This window comes from Lates calcarifer, linkage group LG12, assembly GCF_001640805.2.
Source record: "Lates calcarifer isolate ASB-BC8 linkage group LG12, TLL_Latcal_v3, whole genome shotgun sequence".
Taxonomy (NCBI): Eukaryota; Metazoa; Chordata; class Actinopteri; family Centropomidae; genus Lates; species Lates calcarifer.
The window spans coordinates 14,811,444-14,832,125 of record NC_066844.1 but is presented as its reverse complement, the minus strand read 5'-3'; the positions used below and the strand labels follow the sequence as shown (position 1 = coordinate 14,832,125).

The 20,682-nt window shown below is 42.5% G+C and overlaps 1 protein-coding gene across 1 annotated transcript; it reads right to left on the bottom strand.

Annotated features, from left to right (window-relative positions):
- Nucleotides 1-42: 42 nt before the first annotated feature.
- dido1 (death inducer-obliterator 1) lies at nucleotides 43-20,319 on the bottom strand. The gene is given in 19 exon segments (XM_018680027.2): nucleotides 43-1,423; nucleotides 1,425-4,144; nucleotides 5,521-5,716; nucleotides 5,826-5,915; nucleotides 6,048-6,070; nucleotides 6,173-6,195; nucleotides 6,428-6,932; nucleotides 7,055-7,217; nucleotides 7,537-7,695; nucleotides 7,870-7,986; nucleotides 8,132-8,291; nucleotides 8,399-8,951; nucleotides 11,930-12,149; nucleotides 14,265-14,627; nucleotides 15,262-15,670; nucleotides 15,934-17,035; nucleotides 17,325-17,443; nucleotides 18,478-18,571; nucleotides 20,171-20,319. Coding segments are annotated over 17 exon segments (7,683 nt in total). The 5' UTR covers nucleotides 17,407-17,443; nucleotides 18,478-18,571; nucleotides 20,171-20,319; the 3' UTR covers nucleotides 43-625.
- Nucleotides 20,320-20,682: the final 363 nt, after the last annotated feature.

Here is a 20,682-nt window from a genome sequence, read left to right as displayed (position 1 = left end):
AACAAAAAAAAAAAAAAAAAAAAAAATTCAAAAAGACAAATGTGTCAAACTGGTTTAATTGGTTGAGCTGAAAGAAACTCAGGACATTTCATTAACAACCATCGATGGGGTGTATACTGTAGATAGTTGAAGCCTTTTAGTTCAATGCTGCTCAACATTTAAACATACATTTGTGTTTCAACAGTGTTGCCTTTACTCTCACATTATCCATCTCAGATATATGGCTTTTACTTTCTCTACTTAGAAAAGTATGATTAAAAACATCAGTATATACACAAATATATTCATATTTACATATTGCAAACGGTGTGTTAATCAGTTGCATTATTGTTTTGTTTAAAAAAAATTTGAACAGGAGGAAGGTACACGCAATAGGACTATGTGACCTACTTAATACATCTTGTACTTGAGCAACTTAGATGGCCTTCAGTTTTTTGTTTTCAAATGTGATAAAACAAACTTAGAAACCTTACGTGACAAAGAATACAAACGTTGTTGAACATTTTTCTATAGTAGGAACACAGTCTGGAAATTTAACGAAATACTGCATATACAGTGATGATTTCAACTGGTGAAAGATTTAAGAGTCTCTAAGAACTGTAAAGTAGTGTCCATGAAACAGAGATTAGGATGTGTTTTTGTCATTTTCTGCAGTTTTATCACTCTCCTTGGGTGGCTCGTGTTTACTGTCCTTTCTCTCTTCTCTCTTTTCTCGGCTTCTGCTCCTGTCCCGCCGATCTCTGTCTTTGTCCCGGTCTTTGTCCCGGTCTCTGTCCCGCTCCCTTTCCTGGTCTCTATCTCTGTCTCTGCCTCGGTCTTTGCCACGGTCTCGGTCACGGTCTCTGTCTCTGTCTCTGTCTCGCTCTCTGCTTCTGGATCTATCCCGCCTCCTGTCTCGTTCTCGTTCTCGATCACGGTCACGGTCCCGCTCTCTGTCACGATCACGGTCTCGGTCACGGTTTCTTGCTCTGTCGCGGTCGTGGTCCCTCCTGTCAGAATCTCTTTCCCTGGCCCTGTCCCTTTCCCTGTCTCTCTCCCTGTCTCTCCTCTTGTCTGTCTCTTGATCCCTGTGTCGCTCTCCCTCCGTCTCCCTGTGCCTCTCACCCTCTCTCCCTCTGCTGCGGTCTCTTTCTCGGCTACGCTCGCGATCCCGGTCCCTTTCTCTGCCTCTGTCCCATTCTCGCTCCCGGCTCCACCTCTTTCCCTGACCCCTGTCCCATGATGGCCTGCCAGTGTGGAGGACTTCACGCTCTCTTTCCCTCCTGCGATCCTCGGACAGCTCCCTTGGTCTCTCTTCAGAGGGTTGCAAGGGACCAGGGGCAGGTTCTCTATGCCCTCCTTCAAAGCGGCTGAAGCGTTCTCCACTGCGAGGTTCTGGGTCCTCCTGGGTGGTGCTCCTCCTCCTCATTTCAGGAGAGTGACGGACGCCAGTGGTCGTCCCTGTGCAGGTCTGGACTGTGGGCTCCTATACGACTTGGAGGACCTATGGGAACGTCTGGAGGAGTTGGCAGTAGTGGCCCGCTGTGGCGAACAGGTCTAGCCTCATCTGAGTGCCTATCGAAGCGGTACCGCTCTGATCCTCCAAAAGGCTGAGAAGGATGAGGTCTATTTTCCTGAGGCAAAGGAACTCTAAGATCGTCAAATGATCCTCGATGTGGTGGTGAGGAGTGCGGTCTGGAGCTCCCATACTGGTTATGTGGACTGAAGTGTTGCCCGCTTATTTCCCCACTGGGAGGTGGGCCTCTTCTATCCTCATACTGGTTAGGTGGAAGTCCCCGGTACAGTGGACCAGCTGGGGGGCCCTGGTTGTCTTTAAAAATATGGAGTGAGTTTGAGTTCTGATCCACATTTAGTTTGAAAGAGTTAGCGGTGTCTTTGTTATACTGCTCTGCAGGGCCTTGTGGTTGGTCTATAATTGGGGGTTGAGCCCCAAGGTCATACTGAGATGGAGGAGGGCCCCTAGGCCCTGAGAAGTGGGACGGAGGAGGAAGCCTGTTATCGAAGTGACTAGGAGGTGGACCTGTGAAAGGTGGAGGGGGACCTCTATTTGCAGGGAAACTGAAAGGTGGTGGTGGACCTGTGAATCTTGGAGGTAAACTGTTCTGTCCATCAAACGTAGGGGGTGGAGGGAGGCTCGGAGGGGGGCCTTGCTGTCCAATGTGTTGAGGAGGAATGGAGGGATCAAACATTTGAGGAGGGGGGCCTCTCTGGGCCATTGGAGGGAATGGTGGTGGTGGTCCTCTGGGTGGCATGATATTCTGAGGAGGTGGTCCAGGAAGAGACTGCTGCTGCGGCGACTGGGTGCCTGGCCACTGGCTCTGATAGGGAGGGTATGTGGCTGGAGGTGGGACATATTGCTGACTGTCACCTTGTATTGGAGGAGGGGCACGTACAGGGGGAGGAACATGGATGGGCGGAGGGAGTCCCTGCATGGGAGGGGGCCCCGATATTGGAGGAAGACTTTGCATGGGTGGTGGCATAGACATTGGCGGTGGCCTCATTATAAGATTTTGTCCTTGCATCTGATGGGGTGGGGGGAAGTTGGATAATGGAGGAATATCAGCTGGAGGCCTGTATTCGCTGTCAAAGCCTGGCGCTGACATGTGATGCGACATGTGATGGGACTGAGTCTCAACCATTGTTGTGCTCTGAGTGAGTACTGGGATGGTTGAAGTGTTGTCATGCTCTTTATAATAGCTTGTAGTTGGTGTATCTTGGCTATTCTCCTCATACTCTGAGTCTTCACCAGCTTTTAAAATACTGGCTGCATTTGGCCAAATACTGTACTTGTCCATCTCTGTTTCTGTCTTGACTGGCTCACCTTCCTCAGTTTCCACGTCTTTCTCGTCCATGTAGTTGACCTCCATATCAGGTTCCACATCCTCTCCTAATAAAGGAATTGACACCTCTGCCCTATCTGACTCCATGAAAGGTAGCGTCTCGTCTTTCACCTCTTCTTCAGGCACTGATGTCTCTACACCTTGTGAGGAGTCTGGGAGTTCAGGAACATTAGGCGGCTGTGCCCCTGAAGTAAGAGTAGAATCTGCCAACAGAGCAGATGTCTCCTCTTTGTCCTCGGGTTCATCAGTTGATTTCCTGCCGGCCGAAGCCTGGCGAGGATCCCTGCTCTGTCGGGGATCTCTTCTCTGGTTGATCAAAGGAGTAGACTTCACTAGTTCCTCAACCTTTTTGCCAAGCTGCAATAGCTGACTATTGGCCAATAGGGATTTGGTAGGCTGAGTTAAGGTCGTGTCTGGCAGTGTCAGTGAGGCACCAGTTGTCACTGTGGATGACATTTGCTGATCTCCCTGTTTCTGGAATGTCTGATCCCCGATCTGTTTAAGGCTCTCCAGGATCTTTTGTGGATCAGTTTTACATTCAGGTGTAGCCTTAGCTTGATCTGGGACTAAAGTTTTGACCTCTTCAAAAATGGAGTCATCTTCTGGGTCATATGCCACATCATCAGCTTCATTCGCAACCACTTCTGGCTGCATGGAGACTTCAGGTTTGCTTACTATCTCAACAGGCTTCTTAGGCACACTATAGCCCCTACTGGGGTCATACTCTTCTTCTGGATCATATGGGCGGTCATCTTCATCCTCTTCCACCTGTTTCTCTTTAGAAATCTGTGCAAACTGCTGCACAATGGGGTCTAGCATTGTGGATGGTGGGACAGAGAGTTCTCCACCCTGATCAGATGGAGAGTTAGAAGCTTCTGAGTCATGCTTTTTCTTCCCAAAAAGAGTTTTAAGGATGGTCTGAAGAGGAGTCGCAGCTGCTGCTGAGGAAGCAACAGAACTAGATGAGGATGGGGAGTCCTTGCCAGTGGTAGTGGAAGTGGCTGGAGCTTTGACAGAGGACAAGAGGGAAAAGACTGAGGATGCTGTTGTGGTACTATTTGAATTTTCAGAGGAGCTGGATGGAGGTGATCCTGGAGGAGTTGTGCTGAAAGGGATTTCTAGACTCTGCCGTGTGCTTCTTTCTGCTCTGACGGAGGAAGATGGCTTTAGGACAGTGTCATCAGCATCTTTGGTTTGAGTCTTGGACCGTTTCTCTTCGGTTTCCAGTGGAGCACCAGCACGCTTTCTGTCCTTCTGGCAGATCAACAGCCCCAAGAGGAGATTGGGACGAGCTGGTTCAAGCCCTGCAAGATGGAAAAAAAGAAGAATGTTAGAGAATACTTGCATGTCAACTCACAGATACAATCTCACAAAAACTGCTAAGGGTTTGGTTGAGGTATTTTGTAGACACAAAGACACAAAGAAACCAGGTGAAATGAGAGCTTCTAAAATTTTCCACAATAGATATAAAAAGAACACGCAGCGCATAAGGTTCTAGTAAATATAAAACCAAAGTTCTTTCAACACCAAAGAACATACTTTCACTTACTTACAGGAGGTGATAATGATAGTAAGCCTGTCTACATTTTAGCAATGACTCAATAGTTGATGGACCTGTTTGTGAAATAGTTTGTCTTCTATTAGACTAAGCATGCTGACATTAGTAAATGAGCATCAGCTGCAGAGAAACATTTCTTAACAGCAGGCCTGTGTTGGTTATTGAAGTGAACTATAGATGTTCTGCCAGATGTAATGAAGATACAAATAAAATCAAATAAAATCACTATAAATCATTTACAGACTGCACACAAACTGGCAAAACAAGACTGCAATAAAAATTGGAGCAGATGGTAAACTTATATTGTTCTGATGATTCAGAAGTAGGTGCATAAATTAATTCCTATTGAAATTTGATTTGGGATCATAACCAGCCTGTTCATAGAAACAAATAGCAAATAGCAAATCCAAGATGTGTAATTCCATTTCTCTGAAGTCACTCAATCAGTAAAGAAAAAAACCTCACCATCTGTTATTCTTTTCTGAGGCACACTATGCAGTAGTAGGTCTACTGATGTCTAAGATGGACAACCTTTTACTTACCACAGCTGCAATGGCCATGTGGTACTGATGAGAGTCCTATGTACTATCTGGCTGCAAAATTCAGATCAAATACTGATTCTTCATTTAGGAGGACAGGTTTAAAAACATTAGTTTATTCCAGTGGTGCAGCATGTTACTATATAGACACCAGCATGGTATAAAGTAATTGACATTTACCTCACAGCAATTGACTACACATGTATTCAATTTTCTTTATATCGAGCCAAGTCTTAAGAAACAACAGGCTGAGACTGGACTCAAATGGCACCAACCTGCGATGCAAACTTCCTTTATTAGAAATATGTGATACAAAGTCAGATACACAGCAGAGAGCACAGCAGCTGTAACATGCACAGAGGTGTTTTCCAGGGGAGACTTAACAAGGAGTGTGAGTGCCCCCTACAGTACAAACCTATGAATCAAACAAGCTCTCATTTCAACTGGAGTCAAAAACAAAGATGACACTAAATATACTCACCAAATGTACAAAGACAAAGAAACAACACAAATGAAGAGAAAAACATGAAAAGGAATACAATTACATACAGAGGTATATTTACGTATCCCTGTAAATGCTTACCTGGCCCATCAAACGGTAATAGTTTGGAGGGTAAAGGGTCCTTTGAGCCCAGTGGGATGAGATAGAGGTCTTTGATGCGGCGGTTGTTGTTAGCCACCACACCAAATCGTTTCCTGCTGCTAAAGTAAGAGAAGAGAGAGACATATGCTACCTCCTCTTCCTCTGTGGCTGGATGGAAACGGATCAGACACAGCTCCTGTGAGCACAGGTTTAAAGGAGAGCAAAAACAGTATGTAAGTAATGCAAGGCCTTTAAAATGAAAATGTTCACCACTTTTCTACAAGCTAATCTTTGCACAAACAAACCTTGGAGAGCGAGGTTTTCAGCTTCCCAACATAGTCCCACACTGTGTTTGGAGAAATTCGTCCTCCAATATGAATGGTGTCTGGCAAATCCTGCACAAGATTGACAAAACTTTGATTGATGCTTTTGCATACAAAAGCTCATTCACTAGTGAATGATGTTTGATGTGACGAATGAGTCTTAAATTTGAGCTTGTTCTTCTATAATTCGCGAAAACAACTAACCTCCTTCAGGTGTTCGAAGGATCCTGAAACGAGGTATGCCTTGGTCACAAACTTAGCCACAGACTGCATGTTGATAAATCCTTTCCAGATCTTCTCTTGACCATGGAGGAAGATTGCGGTCTCACCTTCCAGAGGCGGCTCAGATGTACTATAAAACCAAAAACCATGTTCCTTTTAGTCAAAAGTCAAAAGCCAAATCTCTGCCTGTACACCGTATATCATATACATGGTTTATGTTAAAGACGAGAACAATGACGCCGTTCCATCATTTTCTACTGTAATAACACTAATTGTGCTTAAAAGTGTGTTTTTACATATGTATTTGTGCATTTTACTACACAGTTTACAAAATATATCACCAATATACAAGCATTAAGTACCTTGTTTTAGCTGATTTGGAGACAGCCACTGAAGATGGCGATGCTGGGGGCATCGGCAGTGGTACCTTGGGTCCAACCTCCAATGGAGCACTAACAGGAGCTGGGAGTGGTTCTGCTGAGTGGTTGGTAGGCTTTTCTGGAGCCGTGTAGGTGACAGTCACACCGGAGCTGTGCCTGGCCATGCGTGGGTCTCTGCGGGTGATGCTGACAGAGGAAACAGTGGGGGCGACAGGTGCAGGGGCCTGAGGTGGGGGTACCAGCATGTTGAGGTCCTCCTGGTAAGGCTGCTGCTGTGATTCAGGGACATCCATGTTGTACGCTGGAGGGCCTGGGTGTTGGTAAACTATGGGTTCTTGGTGCTGGAAGGCTGCAGGGACCTGTGGTTGGACCACAGGAGAGACATCTCCTGACCTGGCCGAATGCAGCTCTTGTCTAGGTGGTTTAGTTTCCGGCTTCTTGTTCAGCTTGGCTTTCTTAGCTGCTGACTCATCATCCATCTTCTGACCTAGATGGCAAGATTTAAAAAAAAAAAAAAAAACACTAATAAAGCCAACTGTTCTATAACAAATGATGCTTGATTCAGTGGCTGAAAGGTACTCTGTCGCTTTGAGCAAGCCTCTCATTTACCTGTGCATATTTTACAGTTGAGATCAAACAAATGAGTCCTGTGTTCTGAAGTGGTGTCTTTGAGCATGCTACTGAAAATGTCTGGCATGCTGCTGCCACTGCCCCCCTCAACAGCAGAGGTCTGAGCTGCAGCTGAAGGAGTGGAGCAAGACTCATCTTGGTCCTAAGGACACAGAAAAGATAATCTCAAGTCAAACATTAGAACTAGAGCACATAATAATCACTCACATAACATCCATAATTCTTGATTACTGTGATGAGAACCACTGCGTTTTGTGGAACTTAGATGCAAGAAGTGCTAGCCAGTGATTATGAAAGATAAAGGTCAGAAATAAAGTAATTGCACTGAAGAACAGGACAGTTGGAGAGATAACCTGAGCCTGTGATATCCTGGCTACTGCATTTACTAAGCCAGATTTCAGATCCCCATGCAAAGAGTAAAAGAAAAGTGAAAGCTAGAAGAACAGCATGCCACCACTTACTGCAGCAGAAGCCATGCGAGATGAAGTGGTGGCAGAGATACATACATCTGCATCAGATGTTGGTGGAGCGTCCTCCATATCCATGCTATGAGAGCTAGAGTCATGCCTGTTGCCCAGTCTGGACTGTCCTGAATGGGCTCTTGTACTGGGAGACTGGGCCTACAGGAGATAACCATACAATGTGTTGCATTTTTTGTTCTGTTGAACAGTTTACTTAAATAAAACAAAGACTTTTTTGTCCCAAAAGCCCAACATGGAGGCCTTTAAAACTCCTAACTCCACATTTCTGACTTGCGTTTGGTATTTAGTTAAAGGGAGAAACATCATACATACCTCAGGAGCATCAGGCTTCCTCCACTCAGATATTTCTTTAGAGAGCAACTCTTCAGCGCTTAGTCTGACCAGCCTGAAGGGACTAACCTCGCCACCCACAACTCTGTAAAATAAGCCCTGAGACAAACACAGCAAACAAATATTTAATATCTCAATCTGTGGGAAATCAAGTAACCAGAAAAGCTACAAACATACACAAACAAAAACCTGTGAATTTTTCACTGTAAATATATACGCTGAATGCACATTCATGTTGACTCACTTTGTTTTTAGGATCTTTCAGGTTGAACATGAGGGATCTGTATTTGTTCTTGTACTTGCTGTCAGTGCTAAGGCAGAGGTTGAACATTTCCTTCTCAATGGCAACTGCCAGTCTTCCCACCTCACTCTCAGTCATTTTCAGATCATCACTGTCGCTAACCCTGGTGGTAAAGGATACAACAAAAATTGGTGCTTGGTACGCAAGGATTTCTGGTTAAGTTAATTTTAGAAATACTAAAAGTGTCCTGTGCAGTGGTGGAACACTCACCTCTTATACAGGATGTCTGTGAGCGAGCGGCGGATGTTCTGTCTCATCTGGTTGTTGGGTGGTGGAGGCATAGGGGGTGCAGGAGCAGCTGAATGTGAGGATCTGGAGGATGATGAGTGGCTGGAGGGAGATGAAGAAACTGGAGATGATGGGACTCTAGAGGATGAGGAGGAATGACTGTGGGATGTAGCGTCCTTTTGTTGTGGCTGCTTCTTCGGAATGGTGAAGTTAGACTTGGTGACTCTAAGCGCTCCTGTGACGTGGATTGGGCCTGGAGGAAAGGGAGGTGGGGCATGGGCGGGCAGTGGGCCTGATTTCTTGGACTTTGATGGGGTTTTATTTGGTGGCGTCGCAGGTTTCTTGGATTTCTTTAAGCTGTTGGCTTGAAGGGAAGACTTCTTGCCCTTTGGGGAAACCTTGGCGGCTTTAGTGGTCAGGGATTTCTTGTTTCCTTTGACTGGTGTTGTAGGCGCTGGGGAAGGTTTCTCAGGAGCTGGGGCTGCTTCTTTCTCTTTCTGTTCCTTCTCAGTCTGCTTCTCTTCTTTGGGAGGGGCTGAAAATCAAGAAAAAGATCCAATATTTTAAAATATGCCATCATGTACAACATGAGCAGATGCAATGTAGCACACCAGTAGTTTACTAACACCGTAGATTATCACTTTTCATGTATTATTCAAAGACTACAATACTATGACTGACAAAGCTCTGTATTATTTTGAAGTGACAAAGTGACAATTTCACAGCTTATAAAACATTCAAAACAAAAAAATTTGAAAGAGAATAGAAAATTTATGATGAAACCCTCTCAGTTGATCCAAAAATAACTGCCATTCACATAGTTACTTGCTTTTGCACACACTGCAATCAATAATATTCTGAAATAAACACAAAGTTGACATCTAGGCAGATAAATAGTCCCCCTTTATTTGTAGCAGTGGCAGCAGATACACTGTGCTTTTTATGAAGGTCCATTTGAGGACAACAGTATTCTTCTATCTTCCCTACAATTACTCACAACTTGAACCTCAAGAAGTGTAATTGAGATACCTAGCCATAAGCCACCTTTATTCTCAGTACCCATGGTTCCATACAGGAGAGAGGAAACTAGTGCACAAGAGCCTAGTGTGAACTCTTACTGTAAACTCATTATCAGCAGTTACTGACTACAACTACAAGGTTCTCTCACTTGAATGTGAGAGACAAGCAACATTAACCAGTTTGCTGAAATGTAGTTTACCCTCTTGCGTCACTGTCTATGAGAGCAGATGTTGTATATAACATTGCTTGCACAGAATGAGTCAAAATAAAAATCTAAAAATAACTTGGGAATGGTTAAGTTGATGATTGGACTACTCAGCAGCCTAAAACTATAAAACTTAAATTCATATCACAAGCTCAGCCACAAACTCTATTGCCAGCTGATAAAAGGGATGACCTCTGATCCTGGAAGCAACTAAACCCAAGTCTTGTTAATGATTCAATAAATTATCCAAGTATACATGAATAATCCGTTTAACCATAAACACCCATATAGAACATATAATGAAGTATTATATCAAGCAATTTGAACCAAGACTAATAATGGAAATTAAACCTCTTCAAACTGTCATCTGCACATGGCTTCACAGTGCTTCATATGCCATGTCCAAGTTGCAGGCTAAAGCTGCAAGTTTAAGCATTACCCCACTTAAACACACAAAAACCTAACCCACACTAAAATGTATAAAACGTGATAAATTTTGTTGAGAGGAAGTCCTGAGAACCAAAGCAACCAAAGTCAACCATTTTCTGAGGATCATGGGTTGTCACACCAATCAAAATATCACTCAGCAAAATATTGGCTATGAATGAGCAAATCAATTAACCATAATTTCCACAACAATCATCAGTGGTCATGGTGATCTCCTGACCTGACAGAATGCAGTTAGATTACATAACATGCATATCCTATCAATTTCCTAATACTGCCTTCAATAACCCCTTATAAAGAGAGCTGAAAGAAACTGAAAATGTCCACATTTCATTGCAATAAATGTTCCCATCAATATATATCAAATCTCATCAGGTGCAAAATGTGTGTGAAAAACTTTGAAGATGGGTTTCCCTCTTCTGAGTCTGTGTGCCCAGCCCTGGTCTTCAACTTCCATCTTCTGCTGTGGCCTTCCTGAACTCCACTGCATTAACTCCTGGTGGTCTGGTCTCTCACTGCACCGTGGACAGAGTGGTCTGGCAGAGACTTCTTTGTTTTTCGGCTGTTCACCATCTGGGGGCTCTTGAGGGCCACGTCTCCATAGTGTGCATAGATTAATCAGATGTATATGCTTGTTTGAGCTGAACTGGTCAGGATATCCTACAGCAAGCCAACACTGCTCACATAATCAATTGAGGCATCCGAAAATCTGTTATATCACCTTTTATTTTAAAAGCCAGTTTCTCACGAGAAGGGATGCATCATATTCAATATGAATAAAAAACTTTGAAAAAAATCAGTTTGTTACCCACAAAATTAAGGGTGGGGGGGGGAAAACCACACGACTGTGCTGATATTAACAGCTCAATATGAGCTACGTTAGCTTCATTGGTCCACATTAACATGGGGGAATTCTGAAACACCTACCTGACGAAGAAAGAGAGGAAGGGACCTTTTTTGGACCAACAGCTCAGGTGGTGAACCCAGGAGGTGGAGACTTGTACAGGCAAATAAAGCAGGTAATTTGAGTTCACGCTCCAAACTCACACAAGCACCACCCATTCATCACAGCCATACGCCTCCTTATAAAGCATCTGTCTGCTGAGAGCTCTGGGTTTGAGATCACTGCCTTCCTATTATCTCTACCTCATGTTCCCTTTTAGGTTTTCAGCTACAGTCCTGCATTTTAACTGAGGTATTCAAAAGGGGTAGTCCAGGAATTTAGTATTGCACTTCCAAAAAGTTGAGGGACTCACAGGTGTCATTCCAATGCAGCAGAGGCTGGATCCTGCAATTCCCATAATACATGCCAGTGTCATTTGTTAAGACCCTCTATGCCAGGTAAATGCCTACATCTTTCAAACCACTGTCTCTAGTCTGTAACACAGGCTTTCTCTTAAGGATTTAAAGTCTCTAAGCCAAAGCTGAGATAACCCTGATGACATCATCGGGGTTAGTTTTCAGACTTTATAAAGCTCCCACAGAGCCACAGAATACACTGTACCACTGTTTTCACAGGCTGAGTAGTACTACTAATAAAACAGTTTTGAGTTGTGCCAGTTTTCAAAATCAATGTGTTTTGGATAATTGAATACTTACCAACAGCCACAAATGACACTTACCTTTTCCACAGCTGCCAACATTTCACAAAAACTTTACATTAATTAAACTCACAAAACCTTGCAGAGTAATCAGAGGTCTAGTGTACAGATGAGTTCATATTCTTCCCCAAATGTATGGATCATTTCTAAATAATGTTAGCATGACAGGAACCACATTTATAATGGAAAAACAACAATGTGGTTTCAACAACAGCCCAAGACATTCAAAGAGATACATACACTTTTTGTTTAACACTGTTGGAGATATGGGTGTAGTCTTTTCTGGTGTTACTGCAATGTAATTATGGTCGCTGGACCAGGACGCAGTGGCCGGCGGGGGTGGGTGTTCCTCAGCATGCTCATCTTCGTCGTCCTCATCTGGATCAGGACTGTGGTCTTCCTCACTGTCCGACTCCTCCTGGGTCTTCTTCTGCGTCTTCTTCCCACCAGCTGCACTCCTCTGGGTGGACAGAAGAAGCACACATTCAGGCCTTTTAGTATCAGCACTCAGTGAGCAGGTTTTGTTTTGAGATCTATCAGCTTCTAAGAGTAAGTTACCTCTATTAAGAACTGTCATATGCCAGTATTTTGTTGATAAAATCATTAACTCTTTCGGTCTTTGGTATGCCTGCTCTCTGTGCAGACCCTTTGAATCTCTATGCACAGTGTGCATAGTACAACTAATGGTAAGTAAATTAAAGGCATTTCTGCATACTTCAGGCCCCAGACTGGCAGCTTCTTACATTGCTCTGCATGTAGCATCTCAACTTCTGTAAACCTGGGCGTATTTCTTTGACAAATGTACACTGTGTAATAAATCATTCTTAGCAGGTACATTTTACTGGTCTGGGCTAGTGGGCCAAAAATTTCATTTTAGACACTGCCTGACAGTGCATAATAAAGCAACGTCAACATTGTCAGCCTTTGTTAAGTTCTTTAAGTTTGACCCTATATCGACCCTGAACATTTGCATCACTTGAAATGATCAAAGATTTTAACTTATTTAGGATAAAATCTCAAGAAACAAACAACAAATAACCATGAACTTCTAAAAGCAATATATGAAGAATAGACTCCTGTGGGGAATCTTCATTGTTGTAGAGGCAAAATTTGGTTAAAATTAGGCAAAACAAGACATACAGAACAGGAATGCAAACAGTAACTACGCAAAATAGTAACAACTGTAAAAGCAAGGATGCAATGTACTGCTGATATCTTTAAGCCTATAGGTAAGTGTTTTTCTACACTATATTGTCTAATAACTGTAAACATGATACAAGACATTGGCAATGCAGATAGTGTGACTGTATAAAAAAAAAAGTAAAAAACTTATACTGACAGATTGTAACCAAACAGTTGTGTAGATGAACTATTAAAGCCACATTCATTTAGATGTTGCCACTGTTAAAGAAAACAGGCTTACTACAAGGTTTACTGAAATCCTTAAGGTGCACTGGGAAAGGGATTCATTTACACAACCCATGGTACTGCATCAATGAAACAATTTTCCCTTAATAAAGTCACCACATATTCACAATCATTAGCTTTACTGGGCTAAATAGACTGTTTTAATCACTGATCATTTTTAAGGGAGATATTCGCACAACTAACGGTCACAAATGCAGGTGCTCTGGAGACTGTAACTTCAGTCTTGAGAAAAGAATACCCTGCATGCTGCTCTTGCTGAAGCTTGGTAATTATGTGTGTTTTAACACATCACTCCACTCTTCAAATATTATGTCAGTTAAATGTGTGTGCAGTGCTTTTATCTGCATTATGACCCAGTGGGAATGAGGACTCCATTGTTCCAGTGAGCTGGTCAACATCTAAAACTTTACTTATTTTAATTCAAACCCCTGAAATCTGAAATTAATAGCCTCCCAAGCTGGTCAATAGTGGAGCATGCCTTAAATCAGAGCCAGTCTAGTCGCACAAAACTAGCCCAATTTACATTGCTAACACACTAAATTAGCTTGACATTTCAATATCAATATATTCCAACACCAGAAACAGCACCTATTTGTTTATTATTCTGCTTCCAAGTATGGCCTTTTTTTTTTTTAAGGGTAACAGCATTTTACTCTGAGCCACTTTAATCTGGTCACAATTGAACTTCTCATGAGTTCTTATTACTTCTCACAGCCACAGCAGAGAAACTGAACACTGCCAAGAACATTTAAGAATGTATACTAATTACTGTTATGATTCAAGTTATTCAGTGACAGGATGGCAAAGTACTTGCCTTCAACATTCACACCACACTCCAGGTAATTAATGTGACTAGTGCTAAACCAAGCTAATAACAAACCAAAACTTTCAGCAAACAATATAAAAGGCACTTCAGGAAGTTAATTGTGGTCAAGACACGAAGATCAAAAATCTAATATTGATATGAGTATGACACAGACTGTTTGGCAGTTACAACTGAAACTGTTCTCCACTGCAGTCACTGACATTATAACTTTCAGGGATGTTACATCAGCTACCCTGCACAACTTTTATCATTAGGCGAAAGGCATGAATATTCCAACTTTAAGGACAGGTAAAGGCCATCATTTCAGTTGGTCCAAGTTACCTTTGATGTAGACCTGGTTTTCGGAGCCTTGGCCTTGTCCTTCTGCTTGGGCTCTTTGACATCAGTGATGGACTTCATGGCAGCAGCTGCATGTCTCAAGATACAGTCATTTCCACAGTAAACAGAGTCTGGCTGGGCGTTATTTTCACACCCAGGCCCGATACATTTGGGAAGGGAAGACTCCTCATCTGCCCTCTGCCCAGTCTTCTCCTCTGGCGCGTCCACTGCTGGTGTTGTTTTCACCTCCACATTTGACGCCACTTTCTGCTCTGTGTCTGTTAGTGCTTTCTGCTCTGCTGTGAGTGCTGCCCTCTTCTCCGCCGCCTTCTGGTCTGCTTTTGGTTCAGCTGTCTGATGTATTGCCTGCTCCAGTTCAGTACACAATAAAATAAACAGCTAATGACGGATAATGCCATTTTGCAAAGTGTTAGCACAATACCAGAATTCTGAATTTTTTATTCATTTCATTAATAGCATCAGTAATTTGTGAAAATGTGTGCACCATTTTTGTTAAAGATGTTTTCAGTTTCAAGTAATGTTAAGCTGCTTTATAATAGCACTAGGCCTTTAACCATTTGTTTGTCCATTTATGAGGTAACAACAGAGGACCCGCTGGCCTCTGTTCTTTAGGACCTAATCTGCATTCTCAAAAAACACTCATGCAGGCTCAAAACACAGTAACAGGGTAATGGGGCAATGTATTCTAATCAGACTGGACGATAAACAAAAATCATATTTCTCCCACACATTTAGACCCTTTGACAGTTACTGTGGTGAAATGGAATTCAATTTAAAGTTAAAGTATGAACTGTTTCGAGCATAAAATATGGAATTCAATCATTCACCATGGCATCATAGTAATTTTACATTTTAGATTATCAGGATAACATGATGACATGCAGTAGTACTGTATGAAGAATCAACTCAGACATGATTTAATGGTTGGACTCAAAGAAGCTGTTATTTAAAGCGTTTGAGATCAGTTGCAGGGACCTACCGGCTGAAAGATCTTTATCTTCTTTTTCCCAGTTGGATTAGTAGCTTTCTCTATCCTGCCTTTGATGCCCACGTCCTCTGCTCCCTTCTCTTCAGTTCCAGTAGATGTGGAGGATGGAGGTGCTGCCGCAGCCTGAGCAGCTGTCCAACTGGAGTCTGCTCCACTAGAGTTAGCTCTCTCAGCAGTTGCAGAAGAGGCCTCAGCGGAACTTGGAGCTTTGGTCTTGCTGGCCTCTGTACTTGCAGAGAGGATGGATGTGGCAGGCCTGACCACCTGATTTTTCTTAGCAGTGCAGTTGGGGCAGATGTAGTCCTCCCCGTTTCTCTCCATCAGGCGCCCGCGGGCCTCAGTGATGCCCACACAGTCTCCGTGGAACCATTCCTCACAGCGGTCACAGCAAATCATGAACCTAGTAAGCATAAGACACCTGTTGTGCTACTTTTCCTAAGTACAATGTTCAACACAAAGATATTGGCTTTTCTCATAATTTCAGGCTTAAGAATGAAAATGACGAAACAAAACTGAAGCAAAACAGTGACTGTAGCTACTAGATGATAAAAATGAGAACTTATACTTACTTAATTATGCTTGCTCATAGACATCTACATTACAGTACCATACTCTACATAATAAATAAAATCAGCTAATAAGGTAGCACATTAAAAAAAATACCTTTTGTTGTGTTTCTGGCGACAGATGCAGTAAAGTGCATTAGGGTCATATCCTCCATCAGACTCTGCGGATGATGAAGATGATGATGTTGAAGAGTCATCCTCATCCTCATCCTCATCCTCCTCCTCCTCCTCATCATCATCATCCTCCTCCTCCTCTTGTGTCTGAGGCTTGCGAGTCTTTCCAGCAGTTTGGTTCACTTTAGGCTTAGTCTCCCTCTTGACAGGAGTGGCAGTCTTATTGGCAGGAACAAGAGCTTTGACAGGAGAAGCGTTCTTATTGACCACCTTCTTTTTATTGACATATGTTCTTATTGGTCCACGTTTCACCACCATTCCTGCAGGCTTGTCTGCACTGTCCCCATCAGTCTCTGACTCTGCTTTGTAATTTTTATTATCTCCATGTTCGTCTTTCTCCTCAGCAGCTTCTTTCTTCTCAGAGTCCTGCTCTGGCTGAGCCTGTGCTGTATTGGTATTCTCCTCATCTTCAGGACTGGGCTCACTCTTTTCATCTTTCTTCTCCTCATTGTTATCCTGTAACTGGTCTTTTTTGGCAGAATCTCTGCTGTCCTCTTCATTCTCAGAGCTGCCCTCATCGTTGGCTGTCGCTCCACCACCTCCTCTGGTCTGCCTGCCACCTCTGGTTTTCCTTTGAGTCTGCTTCCTTGCACCACTTCTCGTCCTCCTTTCTGGGGACTCTACCTTGTCCTCTGCAGCCTTGGTGTCAGCATTACCATCAAAGCTGGCCTCTGAGGCAGTCTCTGCATCAGTTGGGGTTTGAGAAGGAGGATCTCCACTTTCCAGACTGGGAGGAGCACTCTTTCGTGACCCTCTTTTGGCAGTCAAGAGGAATTCCTCTAGTTTGTCTGTACGCTTTGACTGCCTACCACTGCGGCGTACAGGACAGCGGTTTTCAGAGCTGTTGGTTGCTGTCTCCACTGGCATTTCTCTCTTTGCGACAGTGGACCGACGGAAACCCCAAGTCTTCTTTACTTCACTGTTGGCCTTGGAAGATTTATCTGGCTCCTCTAATGTCTCTTTGGCCACATTCTCGTTTTCAGATTGAAACGGTTCCTTTTGCTCGCTATCCCCTTCTCCAACACCTGCAGACAAAGACGGCTGTGAGCAAACAATCACAGCATGCAATCACCAGAGTGCACCATAACAACACTGCCAAGAAGCTACTGATTGTTTTGTGATCAAGCATACACATAAATCAAAATAAGTTTGAAAATGATTGTTTGACTTGGATTTGATCCTTACTTACCCTACATTTTTCACCAAATTTAAAATCACTCAAGGATCACAGAGCCTGACACCACAATTGTGCCCAGTATTACTTCAACACTCCCACCCCTTACTCGTGAAGGAAAAGAAGCTCATCAAAGGTACCTTGAGAGCAGCTATCCATGCAGTCCTGGCTCTGCTCTTGCTCAGGAGCTAGAGAGAGCTCAGGGCTCACATTCTCCTCCATAGATGATGGAGTCAAGCACTACTTTCAAACTGAGTGTCTACAGTTAAGAGAAGAACAAAAGAGACCAGCTATAAATCACTCTCATTCAGTTCATAATATGACAAATACTGAGAGCTGCCAGCTTTTTATTCACTAACCAGTGGCAGAATAAAAAAATATATAAGAAAATGTAGATATAGTTGTTTCTTTACAGTCTCGCTCCAAAACAGTACATAAATATAACATTAAAAATGTTTAGACCACAAGTTCAAAAAAGTCTTTTTGTAGCAGCTCTAGTGAGGGTATGCAACGATGTCACTTTTTCACATTATACCACCACCAAGAGTAGCCTAACAACTATGTTAGTGCTGCTATGAATGGGGAGAGACACAATACCAAGAGGAACATGAACAAATATCTTGGAAAACCTATAATGCTATGAGTATCAACAACAATGCGTACACAAAGTCCTCCACAGTCAGAGCTGTGTGGGCATTGAAATGTGGCCAGATATTGAATTTCCTGATACTGGGTCAAGAACAAGGATTAACAATGAGACTAAAAGCATAATGTATATATCAAAATCACAACAATTATTATGTTATTATTATAGAAATCTTTCCCATGCAAAAGCATGATGGCAGATACTAACTGTAGCATGTCTCACTCAGAGGGAGTGACTGTAGCAACTTTTGTGTATAGTCACATCACATGCATACCCTCTGTAGTCTAATGCTACAATCTGGAGTTGTACAGTAACAGTAACAGTGAAAAAAAAGCAAAGTGGCAAAACATAAAAATAAACAGAATTTCCAACTTAAAAATACAGATGTTTTATGTTTGTTGTTAATTCATTTATGGGTCAAAAACCATAATACCATGATAAACAGTCACACAATGCCAGGCATTCACAAGTCTAAAACCAAAACTATTATGGCATGACACAATGCAGAAATTGTTTGTGTTAATAATGACTGGTGAATCTTTCAATAAAGTCTTACTGCAAATAAAAATAAGAAGATGTACTTCATTTAAGATTCGCCTAAGCAAAACATGCTCTTCCTCAGTTTAAAAAATAGCTCATATCTGTACCTGCTGTTCAGCAGTGATGGGTAGCAGAGAGCTTCTTCAGATTAAACAAAGTCTTTGAAGCAGTAATCATCAGTCTTGGTAAAGGTTAACAGATCTGCCAGAAAGAGGAAAACACAAGTTAGGATCAAAGTACACCACGCTTCACAAAAAGACTAAGATGCAGCACCAGTATGGATTCAGTTAAGATAATGAAGATTGTAACAGACATCTTAGGTTAAGTTTACATAAATTAAAAATGCTTACTTACTGGGATATTTACTAATTCCCTACATGCTAAATTAAATTGTGAAGTTTATATAATCAACAAAAAATACACCAATAAAACATAAATTTTGACCTAATCATGTGTGTTGCAGTGATGATTTTGCAGTGTTATTCAACGTAACTATAAATGAATGAAAGAACCAAATGAGTGGGACAGCAGCTTGATGTGAAAAATACACAATGGAACTAAATTTGTTGACAATTCAAGGTTAAGTAAGAAATCTCATGTGACTCATTTAACACTTATGCATGTGTAAACAGCTATGTCCATAATATCTGCTTTCATTATCCTTTAAATTGATGCATTGATAAGCCTTGCACGCTGCACCGCCACCACTGGGGGAAAAAAAAAACACAAAATCCTGAGGGTGATTAAACAGGATTCCTCCAATAGTGTGCCAGTGGTCACGACACCGTGCCACGTGAATGAGAGAAAACTGATGCCAAGAAAGGTGGGAGGGGCCCGGAACGAATATCAAATCTTATATTAAAATACACACATTTTCACATTCAAACAAGGCGATGAAATCAACTTTCTGACATGTGCAGATTCAGCAATATATGTTGACGATGTTGTTGCGTTTCTAACATACGGATTGAGAAGTAATGGTTGCTGCTCGATACCCAAAGAGGCAAACGGCACACGGCCATGGTGCGCAAAAATAAGCTCTTAATTTCCTATCACAACCATGCGTAGATATCACAAGTAGCTTGTCAAAAGTGATCTGTGCACATGTACAAATCAAGCACGAATATATTTGAAAGATTAAACAACAAACTACGACAACGGACTACATATCCTTCACATCCACCACTACCAATGATGGCCGCGCAGCCTTCGCTCTACTAAACCTCCAAACAACTAGCTTATTTACCGATAGCTAACGTAAACCATACGCACAAATTATGCTAAATTATTGGGCGGGGCACATTTGTAAAACCTTGGTATAACGTTGAGCACGGCTTTGCATGTTTCGGCTCTTCGTTTTCGCCGTTTATCGTTTCCTTTCATAACGAGAAACCAAGCGTTGCAAAACGTGCACTTGTAGCTAGCAAACCTGGCTCGTGCTATTAGCAACCACCAGCATGGACATGCTAACAGTAGGGAATACTCGTAGCCATTAGCTGTACAGATAATGTTAATAAGTAAAACATGTAACTACTCGAAACAGAACAATTGTAAACATGTAATCTGTTACAAGAGCCATATCTAACGGGCTGGCCAGAGTCAAATGGAATAGCGAAGTTTTACAGTACACAAGTTTGAGCTAACGGTAAAGCTAACGTCAGGCGCATCATGTTCAACCTCGCCTCGGATACCTGGAGCAAGACAGCCTCAGCTGTAGGACAAAAAACTGACACACGAACGAAACCCACAACAAATTCACCGCGACACTTCTACAAAATTAAAGCGTTACATTCTACCCACCTACACGCTAGAAATACCGATGATATGCCCTCGCTCTTTCTTCGGTCAATCCTCCATTTTCCATTCCCGCTGGAGCTAACTAACTGCGGCAGATGGCTGACGGTTTACAGAGTACGCTCGGCGCGTGTACAGCGCCCCCACTGGCCAGGAGGAAAACTGAGCGGGCACAGGCAACAATGCTGGGTTTGTTTGCCTCACAGGCATAGATATATAAGTGAAATATTTGGCATTTTTAGTTCAATATCAAGCAACAGATACGCTTTAAATATCCTAAAAAATAAAATTATATGAATATTTACTAACTGGGTGTTTGGTGACATTTTATATTGTATTGAAAACACCCTTGAGCTAAATGGGAAATCTTGACTTTAATCTGTGAATATTCATCTGGTATTAGACATAAAAGTGCTGAATTTTATCCTGTCATAAGTCTGTATTTAGCCTCTTCTTCAGATTTCATACATAAAAAGTTATTTAATATTAAAATGTGCTGCAGCTGTCTATTACAGTTA